Source organism: Nicotiana tomentosiformis, chromosome 10, assembly GCF_000390325.3.
Source record: "Nicotiana tomentosiformis chromosome 10, ASM39032v3, whole genome shotgun sequence".
NCBI classification, from domain to species: Eukaryota; Viridiplantae; Streptophyta; class Magnoliopsida; order Solanales; family Solanaceae; genus Nicotiana; species Nicotiana tomentosiformis.
In genome coordinates this window covers 67035255-67047148 of record NC_090821.1, presented here as the reverse complement: position 1 = coordinate 67047148, position 11894 = coordinate 67035255, and the positions used below count along the sequence as shown (strand labels likewise).

Sequence of the window (11894 nt, the reverse complement as noted above, 5' to 3'; positions counted from 1 at the left end):
TTCAAGGAATAGACTTTACAACATGTACCTTGAGAACAAAACAGTGAGGCCGATGCACTTGCAAATCTAGGGTCATCGGTCGAGGAAGATGATATCGGCTCATGAACTGTCGTTCAACTCTCGAGATCCGTGATAGAGGAAGATCTTGCCGGGATAAACTCTACAAGCTTAACCTGGGATTGGAGGAATAAATATATTGAATACTTGAAGCACGGAAAGCTCCCATCGGACCCTAAAGAGTCGAGGGCCCTACGAACCAAAGTTGCTCGATTCACATTGGCTGAAGATGGAACATTATACAAAAGGACATTCGATGGACCGTTGGTAGTATGCTTAGGACCAGGAGATACCGATTACATTTTACGAGAGGTCCATGAAGGCACTTGTGGGAACTACCCCAGCGCCAAATCATGGGTTCACAAAATCATTAGAGCAAGATACTACTAGGATAGCATGGAAAAAGACACTAAAGAGTTTGTTCGAAAATGTGATAAATGCCAAAGGTTTGCAATGATGATCCATCAGCCTAGAGAACAACTTCATTCAGTCCTATCCCCATGGACATTTATGAAATAGGGGATGGACATTGCCATCCCTCTGCCATCGACCCCGGGTAAAACTAAGTTCATTTTATTTATTACTGACTATTTCTCTAAATGGGTTGAAGCACAGGCGTTCGAGAAAGTGAGAGAGAAAGAGGTTATAGACTTCATATGGGATCACATCGTATGTTGATTTGGGATACCCGCCGAAATAATCTATGACAATGGAAAATAATTTATCGGCAGCAAGGTGATGAAATTCCTTGATAACTATAAAATAAAAAGGATATTAACAATATCGTATCACCCTAATGGGAACGGACAAGCAGAATAGACGAACAAGACTATCATTCAAAACATAAAGAAAAGGTTTAGCGACGCTAAGGGGAAATGGAGAGAAATTTTACCCGAAGTACTTTGGGCATATCGAACAACATCAAAGTCCAGCATGGGGGCAACCCCATTCTTCTTAGTATATGGTTCCGAGGCCTTGATTCCAGTCGAAGTTGGGGAACCCAGTGCGAGATTTTGGCATACAATGCAAGTGTCAAATCATAAGGCTATGAATACTAGCCTCGAGTTATTGGATGAAAAGCAAGAAGCCGCTCTCGTACGATTAGCCACCCAAAAATAGCAGATCGAAAGATACTATAATCGAAGAACCAATCTTCGCCATTTTAAAACTAGGGACTTAGTACTAAGGAAAGTCACCCTCAACACTTGAAATCCAAATGAGGAAAAACTGTGTCCAAACTGGGAAGGACCGTATCGGGTACTCGAAATCGTCGGTAAAGGATCCTACAAGCTCGGTGTTATAAACGGCAAACAACTACCAAGCAATTGGAACGTGTTGCACCTAAAACGATACTACTGCTAAGGTATGACCCTCCCATGTTCATTTATATTTCGAAACTAACCCCTTGCAGGAGTTCAACCAAGAACAAGAATGGGTTATTCAACACAAAGCCTTAGGACTGAAAGCATGCGTTACACTCTTTTTCCCTTAGACCGGTTTTATCCCAGATGGGTTTTTCGGCAAGGTTTTTAATGAGTCAACCATTGATCGTGCTAACTTAGAACAATTCAATAGTATCTGAGGCCTCTATACAATCAACCTCGAATACTGGGGGACGTTACCCTCAAATACATCAAGTTCGAAGTTCGATGCAAGGAAGTTACTTCATAACAACAGAGTTTCGATAGGAAAAATCGTAAGAGCCAAATGGTCAAAACGAACCATGCTCGTGTAGTTTGCTCAATCCCTGGTACAAAACATGAACACATGTATAACTACATAAAGAAAAATTTCTTCTTGGCCGATATCTCATGTCTCAGAACCCATCCGCTATTTCATGATCTATTATGCAAACAGGCTTAAGGGCCGACCACTACCCCATAAATCGGGACTGCCAACCGAAAAATCAACGAGGCCAAACCCCACACTAAGCCTAAGGGCTACCTTACTTCGAGTTCAAGCAATCACTCACTAGACTACTAAGACTACGGGCTAACTATTACTTCGAGTTCGAGCAAAGCACTCACTCGACTACTAAGCCTATGGGCTAACTATTATTTCGAGTTTGAGCAATCACTCACTCGATTACTAAGCCTACGGGCTACCTTACTTCAAGTTTGATCAAAGCACTCACTCGACCAATAAAATCCTAAGGCCTACTCATACTTTGAGTTCTAGCAATCACTTACTCGACTACTAAGCCTAAGGGCTACCTTTACTTCGAGTTCGAGAAATCACTCACTCAACTACTAATCCAAAGGGATAACGACTATTCCGATCTCGAGCAAAACACTAACTCGACTATTAAGCCTACGAGCTACCTTACTTCGAGTTTGAGCAAAGCACTCACTCGACTACTAAGCTTACGGGCTAACTATTATTTCAAGTTCGAGCAATCACTCACTCGATTACTAAGCCTATGGGCTACCTTACTTCGAGTTCGAGCAAAGCACTCACTCGACCAATAAAATCCTAAGGGGTACTCATACTTCGAGTTCGAGCAATCACTCACTCGACTACTAAGCCTAAGGGATACTCTTACTTCGAGTTCGAGCAATCACTCACTCAACTACCAAGTCTAAGGGCTAAAAGTTATTCCGAGTTTGAGAAAAACACTCACTCGACTATTATAAACCTATGGGCTACCTTACTTCGAGTTCGACCAAAGCACTCACTCGACCAATAAAAGCCTATGGGCTAACTATTACTTCGAGTTAGAGCGAATCATTAACTCGACCATAAAGCCTATGGGCTACACCACTTTAAGTTTGAGGAAACACCCACTCGGTTATAAAGGCTATAAGGTCTGAATTCGATCAAATTGCCTAAAGCCTCAAACTTATGAAAACTTTCATAAGGGATGAATGAAACAAGATCTTCACAACAAGTCGGGAAAGGAAAAGATATTTATATATATTCAAGAGTGTTTACAACGTCCGAACAGGACTCTACATAAAAAATAGAAAAAACTCTAAGTCTCCTGGTTATCTCCGAAGGCGGTCTCTTCTCCATCGGGCTCCTCCCCGCTCTCACATCCACTCTTTCTCCCATCATCATCATCATCATCATCGGAAGTCAAGGCTTCAGCATCGGCTTCGAGCTCTTTATCCCTTTTTATCTCTTCCGTGAGATCGAAACCTCGAGCATGGATCTCATTAAGGGTCTCCCTCCGAGATTGGCATTTGGCAAGTTCAGCAGCCCAGTGTGCTTGAGTTTTAGCAGTCTCGGCTGCCTCTCTTACTTGTACCTGAGAGGCTTCAGCATTGGCCCGATAGACGGCCACGAATGCATCTGCATTGGCCTTTGCTTTTTTAGCGTCAGATTTGGCCTTGGCAAGTTCGGAGGACAACCGAGCCTCAAGCTCCTCTATTTTTCTTGCTTGAACCGAGAACTTCTCTTTCATGCTATGAAGTTCGTTTTCGGCCGATGATAATTGTTCTCGAGCAGTTTCTTTTTCTGCGGAGAGACGGTCCATACCATCTTTCCATCCCAAGGTCTTGGCCCTTATTATATCGACCTCCTCACGAAGCTTCCCAATCACCTCAAGCTTCTGCTGTAGCTCTGAGATCGAAATATTAGCCATCGTTCCATAAGCAATCCCATGGGTTTTTAAGATTATCATTACCTGCTCAGTCTGGTCTTGATAAGCCTTGGCCAACTCAACTCGGAGGTCCTTGATTTCTTCTTCCCTTTGCCCAAAGAGGAGTCTAAGGGCGTTCCTCTCTTTCGTGACCTGTCGGAGATCGGCTTCGTATCGGCGCAGCTCAGCTCGAGACTGAGAACACGCTTCTCGAAGAGAACTACCCCGCTAGATTAACAAGTACAGCCACAACGAAATGCTGAAAATTCATCACACACCATAGAATCATTACCCGATCCTAACAAAAGGTTCACACCTTAACATAACTCCGCTGTAGTGCGTGACCCCATCTAAACACTGGTCCATAATATATACCTTGAGGCACCCCGCTCAAAATCAATAACCACAGAGAGGCAAATAACAAAAATGCCACACAAAACCTGAAAGAACATAACCATTACGCAATCGATCATGCAATACCCAAATACTCATCACACTCAAATTCCGCTATAAAGTTCAAATAGAACCGCACCATCTGTGCACATAACCAATGAATCACAACTCCTCGTAGCATAAAGGAGTAAGTCATAGATCATTCAGAACACGAATAAGTTCAACATCAACCGAATGACACATCCCTCAATAATAGCAGTATGGAGCCAACCATTCCAGCTCGATGTATAATACACATCTTAATTGGGCCTACCTATGGAACCCAAATCAACTCGGGTTACCCACAAATAGATAAAAATCCCTCCGAAAATCTATAATGACTGAATCATAACACATTTTATCATCTGGCTAGCTCCGGCCACAACTTCACAGTCCACAACCATAAAACAATCTGCTCCTGAGAACTCCCAATCTCCAAATCCATAGAACACGCGAATCACCATATTTGATTCCATCTCCACCGCCTGAATGCCTAACACCTATCTCTTACACGATCATCCCACGAGAAATACTTTAAAAGTTCTTCTATGCCACTAGGCAAAATTTGTATATCAACAGTCGATCAACCAGGAAAATGCCGCAATACCTATGAGATATCCATAATTTAAAACATAATGCGCCTTTTGAAATGTACATTCTACTCACGCAATACCAAATAGTTATAGCATTCATCAAAACATCAAAAACTATTCATGCCCTCTAAGAATTTATGACCTCCCTTTCAAAGCTAAACCATGGCCTTGCACATGCCAACCTTAATCCCGCACAACACACCGCATCTATCATACCATTATTTGAAAAATAAGAGAACCTCATAATCATTCTGAGTCATAAGTAAAATACATATCTGATCATCCAGAAGCCTTGCATTTGATCCCATCCGGTATAAAATCATAATACTCAACATGCTCCTCAGGGCGGTAGGAAAATACCCATCTCAAACCGTGGTAGAATACCTCGAGAATGCTTTGGAATCCATTTGCACATAATTAGGCCATCAGAGTTGAATCTCTCTAAATCAACCAAGTTACGCAGGTCGCCAAGCCCAGGTGTGTTGCCACAAAGCACCTGTAGAAAACCCCCACATCATAAACACCCAAAGAACCGATCATATCCATTACTACACTGATCCAACCTACTACCCGTTTGTCTTATTTTCTTCGAGTTTCTTCCGAATCTGTCTTCAGATTAATACTTCTCCTTGCTGAAACGCCACAATCTTTAGTCACAGCTCACCCCACAAACCTAGCATAGAATCACAATGCCCTACGACCCATAAGCAATTGTATTCTTCTTAAGCACCTTCAAAAATACTACAACTATAACACTCACTCTGAGAATACCTTATGTGAATTTGAAATTGTTCTTCTTACCTTCCTTATACAAAAATGTAGAATCCATAGTCATATAGAATTTCTGCAAGTCCAGGCACCATCAAACGCAAATCTCAAATTTTATCCATACACAAGTCCGGAAACATTCTCAATTGCTATATATAATTCTCAAACCCACTAAAATTTTTCTCGGGAGTCACCCACTTTGCTCAAATCTAATTGCACAGCCCAAATGGGCCAAAAGACACGTGCCCCATTAGCACCACAACACTCAAAGAAGTAACTCTACTTTAACACCACATATCAATTTCATACTCCGTGCGTACTACATCATTCACCAATAACAACTCACTCATCCCACGAATTTCATATACTCATATGTGCAATATAATCCTTAACCAGGAATTTCCTTATTCGAGTCATCCTCGATCTCAACTTCTGCAAGTCATAGCTAACCCACAAGTATGTCTCAGACCAAAATTAAAATTTAACACCTAACCATGAAATCAAATTGTCAATAGCAGACTCCCCCCCACTTGGCTCAAAGCCATAGATTAAAACATTCCATAACTCACAATACCAATACTCTCTTAGTGCCATAATGCCACAGTCAGTCCAACGAAACTTCTTCCCAAGTTCATACAACGCCAACCATAAAAATACCTCAATCATTCGCTAAGCTCGTATTCATCCTCTTAACACACAAGTCAACTTTCTCAACCAGATTCAGATTCAAATCTCCACCCATACACCGCGTCGGCAGAAAAGAAACTCTCTACTCACATCATAAGAAATACACCTACGTAGATTACTCCGCAGGGGATAACCTACCTGCTTAGCCTCAAACTGGTATCTTGTTATACCCTTTCGCAGTCACAATTACTATGCAATCACTTAGTCTATCTGAGTCCAAATTCATTAACCCGACATGAGAGTTTGGTCTGTCCCAAAATTTAACAATGTGAAAGATTCTTCAAAACATTCATTACTGGAGACTGTTCGTCACATCAAATCAAAAATCAAGCACATAATGGCCTTTCCTTTACATTTCAAGGAAACACTTCTCGTCATATTCCAATCATCTTAACACATCCCGCGATTACATCATACCCATCACACCGCCATTCCACCGCTCGTCGAGCCACAAATTCCATTGTAAGGTCATTACCGGACATATAAGTCCAATTGTACAAGTTACAACTGAAGCTACCGAGCTTAAGCTGCGGTCTAAACCTGGCCCCAAGTCCTCTAGACTGGCCCATCACCAAAACATAGAATACTCATCTCGAACTTCGTTTATGGAATCACAAGCCGGCGATGCACAACTGATACCGAGCGCTCATGTGCGCATACGAATACGTGGAAGGAATTCAAAGAGTTTATGTCTCAAGATGAATCAATCTCGCACGATAAGGAAAGAAAGATGGGAAGTATGTATCCTAAATGCCCTGTAGCCTCTCGAAGATAAGTATGGACGTTATCATATTGATCCGCAAGACTCTACTAGACACTTACTCATGACTTGTAGAACCTATGAACCTAGAGCTCTGATACCACCTTATCACGACCTAAAATCCAACTAGTCGTGATGGCACCTAACCCAACCTGCTAGGTAAGCCAACTTTCAACTATCCAATTCCAATAATAATTATTAAAGCAATTTAAGTGAATAAAGATCTTAATCTTATACAATCCCCAAGAACTGGTAGTACAAATCGTGAACTTCTAAGAATAGAGTATACAAAGCGGAAATGAAATAAATACATAGTCTGCTTGAATAATACATAAACAGAGCTTTTACAAATCTAAGGCTAACATGAACAAGAGGCAGCTACAACAGGAATGCAGGTACACCTTCAAGTCCCGCAACCATCGAGCACAACAACAATAACAGCCAACATCTGCACGCAATGTGCAGAAGTGTAGTATCAGTACAACCGACCTCATGTACTGAGTAAGTAACAAAACTAGTCGTAGATTGAAAGTAGAGACGAGCTTCTACCAAGGTCGGGTCCATAACCAATAGTCCACAACGGTCCATAACAACATAAAGTAAATAATACCAGAAGTAGCTCAGAAATAAAATGCTCAACCAAATCATGATTTCAAAAATAATAGTTTTTCCTTTCAAATTCATCAGTGGAAACCCAAATCGTTTGCCGAAGTTGCCAAAAATATGAATAGTTTGAAAACAATAATTTCTCCCAAAATCTTTTCAATAATAAATAAGATATTTTATTTTCCTTCCGTATAACCCGTGTAAAACAAATGCATCACTATGTCCACTTGTAAAATGTGTGAGAAATCATGAATGATGTGATGTTGTACAGCATGAGAAAAAATACATCTCTATGCCTGTATGTCATGTGTGCATGCCGATGCGATGAAACTCAGTGATAAAATCATAAACAACCCCTCGGGCAGAACATCACTCATATACAGCCCCTCGGGCAAACCTCGCAGTCACTCATGCCTCTCGGACATACCTTATAGTCACTCATGCCACTCGGGCATACCTCACAATCACTCATGCCACTCGTGCATACCTCACAATCACTCATGCCTCCCAGTCACTCATCACTCGGCACTCGGCACTCAGTAGGTACCTGCACTCACTAGGGGTATGTACAGACTCCGGAGGTTCTCCTTCAGCCCAAGCACAATAATATGTACGGACAACTCACGTGTTGCACGGACAACTCACGTTCTATAATCATAAAGTATATAAAGTATACTGCAGGCGGGCAGTCCCGATCCATATAATAATCCTCACAATCAGGCCCTCGGCCTCACTTGGTCATCAATCTCTCCAATCTCTCGGGCTTACAATGTCATGAAAATAGCCCAAAAATGATGATATGATGTATAAATAAATAATAACAGAGACTGAGATATGATATACAATGAAATGAATATGATTGAGTATGAATTTTTAATTTAAAACAAATAATTCACAGCAATATGACCTCTGTGGGTCCCAACAATACTGGCTCATAGCCTCAACATGATTTTTAATATGCTTTTCAACTCAATTTCTTTAACTCATAAAACCGCATGGAAAATGTCAAGATCATTTAACTACAAAATTTCACATAAACAATTATGTCACAATTTCTATAGTGTACGCCCAAACCCCCGTCACCTAGCATGTGTGTCACCTCCTAACAATTCGCAAAATATATATATTCAGGGTTCATACCCTCAACTCCAAGATTAGAAGAGTTACTTACCTCGAACGAGCCAAATCCAATGCCGAGCAAGCTAAACAATGCTCCACAAATCCCATTCTTCACATATCAACTTTCGAACGGCTCGAATCTACCACAATTAATTTGATTCAGTCCACACAATTTATAGGAATTAATTCCATATCAAAATGCTAATATTTTCCACAAAAATCCGAAATTACACCCCAAAAATCACTTGTGGGGACCACATCTCGAAATCTGACGAAACTCACAAAATACGACAACTCATCCAATTACAAGTTCAACCATACTAATTTCACTCAAATTCGACTCCAAATTGGTATTCAAACTTGAAAAAATCATTTTGTGACATTATAGAAATTTCCTTCTATTTCTCTTGAAGATTCAATAATCTTACACCAAAAATGAAGATTAATTCACGGAATATAATCACAAGGGAGTTAAAAACACTTACCCTAAGTTGTGTGGAAAATTTCCTCTCCAAAATCGCCCAACCCGAGCTCCAAAATCCGAAAATGGATGAAACAATGTTGAACCCTCGAATTTTAAAGGATTCTGCCCTGCACTTTCGCAGATGCGGACAAGAGGTCGCATCTGCGGGAAAAATCTCGCTTCTGCGAGAACAGCTTGGCCAGCCATAATCGCTTCTGCGATGCCAAGGACCGTACCTGCGGTCGCGCGTTGGGCCGCTCCTGTACAAGCGCTTCTGCGCCCTGGCTTCCGCTTCTGCGATGCCTTCCCAGCCAGCACTCCCTCGCTTATGCGACTTGAGTGTCGCTTCTGTGACCATCGCACATGCAAGCCCATTTCCGCAGGTGCGAAGACACCAGCAACAGAAAAATTCCAGCCTTAGCCAAAACTTCCAAAATTCTCCGAACCTCATCCGAAACTCACCCGAGTCACTCGGGACCCCGTCCGAACATACCAACAAGTCCCATAACATAACACAGACCTACTCGAGGCCTCAAAACACACATAACAACATCGAAACGACGAATCACACCTCAATTCGAAATCATTAAACTTTGAAAGTTCAAATTCAATATCTTGTGCCGAAACACATCAAATCACATCCAATTGACCTCAAATTTTTCACACAAGTCACATTTCACATTACGGACCTATTCAAATTTCTAGAATCGGATTGTCACCTCGATATCAAAAAGTCAACCCCCCGGTCAAACTTCCCAAAAATTCATCTTTCGGCATTTCAAGCCTAATTCCACTACGGACCTCCAAATAATTTTTCGGATATGCTGCTAAGTCCAAAATCACCGTACGGAGCTATTGGAATCATCAAAAGTCCATTTTGGGGTAGTTTACACATAAGTCGACATCCGATCACTATTTTAACTTAAGCTTTAAACCTTGGAACTAAATGGTCCAATTCATTCCAAAACCTCTCCAGACCTGAACCATTTACCCTGGCAATTCACACAACAACTGTGAAGCACAATTTGAGCAGTAAACGGGGTTGTAATACTCAAAACGACCGGCCGGGTCGTTACAATAACATCCTGGAATCCCGGTGCAGATGTGAAATCTACCGGAGCTGACTCTGCCACAGGCACCTCACCCTGTTCCTCAATAATGAGATTCTCTATTGGACCCCCTGGCGGCATAACTGGAACAGTCCCGGGACATCCTCGCCCTCTACCACGGGCTGGAGCCCTCCCTCGGCCTCTAGCAATTGGGGGAGTAGCTCTTCCCTGGTCTGGAATCTCATTAGAGCGTGTTCTCACCATCTGTGAGAGAATAAGAGAAAGATATTTAGTACTACATCAATTGCACGATGGAATATGAAGAAAGGTAGTTTCCTAACACCTTATAGTCTCTCAAATATAAGTACAAACGTCTCCTTACCGATCCGCAAGACTCTATTAGGTCTGCTCATAACTTGTGAGACCTACGTGAACCTAGTGCTCTCATACCTTGTTGTCACGACCCAATTTCACATATAGGTCGTGATGGCGCCCAACACTATAACTAGGCAAGCCAACAAATAAATTAAACCCATATTAAATTATTTTAAAATTAACCGAGTAATTAAACTCTTCTCACTCTTAGGAAATTAGTAAATTAAAACAACCAAGAAGCAAATTTAAATCCAAACATTTTACTAGCATGTGTGCCAAGACCTGGTGTCACAAGTGTATGAGCATCTATTAGATCATACAAAACTACAAATACTGTCTGAAATAAAATAGACAGAATGTAAATATAAGAAGGGACACTGGTAGCTGCAGAACAGCTCAGAAAGGCAGCTCACCACTATGCCTCTGGATAACGTGAGTGTAAGACGATAGGTCCCCCACTAGTACTTGCCTCAGGTCCTGCACAAAAAGTGCAGCAAGTGTAGTATGAGTACGTAAATAACGTGTATCCAGTAAGTATCAAGCCTAATCTCGAAGTGGTAGAGACGAGATGGCCGACTTTGACACTCATTATGGGTCAATAATAATAATTGAAATAAAACTAGAATATCTAAATCAGCATGATTAACAGAATATAACAATAATTTATTTAACCAGCAGAAATAATTAAATTCCTTCAATTTGCAACAATTCTCTATATATATTAAATTCCTTCAATTCAATAAATTTTTAATTTATCAATTAATCTCATTTACAGGAATAACAATAATTCCTTAGCAAGCAGGGATAATAATTCTTAAATTCCAAAGATTTTTAATTTATCAATTAGCTTCACAAGCTACAATAAACTATCAAAGTATCGTGTAATTATTATTATTAAGCACGATTTTTGCCGAGGTCGTACGGCCCGATCCAGAGTGTCATGTACACTGCCGAGGGACATGCGACACGATCCATAGATGCATCTATCTTGCCGAGGCATTCGGTCCGCTCCACAAGAAAGGAAGATATTTTTTTATGTACCTCCAGAAGGAGAGTATATTTATTATGTCAAATAATATTAATTAAACAAAGAATACAATTTACACAAGTAATTCATGCTTTGAGTCCTAAACTACCTGGACTTTAGCATTGATAGTAGCTACGCACAGACTCTCGTCACCTCATGCGTACGTAGCCCCCACAATTAGCAACAATTATTACTTTAAATACCTATGGGTTAATTTCCCCTTACAAGATTAGACAAGAGACTTACCTCGTCTTGCTCCAATTTAATCCACTAGTAGGCCTTTTCCTCGATTATCTAACTTTGATTGGATCAAATCTAACCAAACATAATTCGATACAATCACTAAAATTTATAGGAATCAATTCTATAAGAAAATAC

At 40.9% G+C, this 11894-nt stretch overlaps 1 protein-coding gene across 1 annotated transcript; it reads right to left on the bottom strand.

Moving 5' to 3' along the window:
* Positions 1-3028: 3028 nt before the first annotated feature.
* LOC138900331 (uncharacterized) lies at positions 3029-3640 on the bottom strand. The gene has a single exon (XM_070187059.1). The coding sequence runs from the start codon at positions 3638-3640 to the stop codon at positions 3029-3031; it is 612 nt and encodes a 203-aa protein (XP_070043160.1).
* Positions 3641-11894: the final 8254 nt, after the last annotated feature.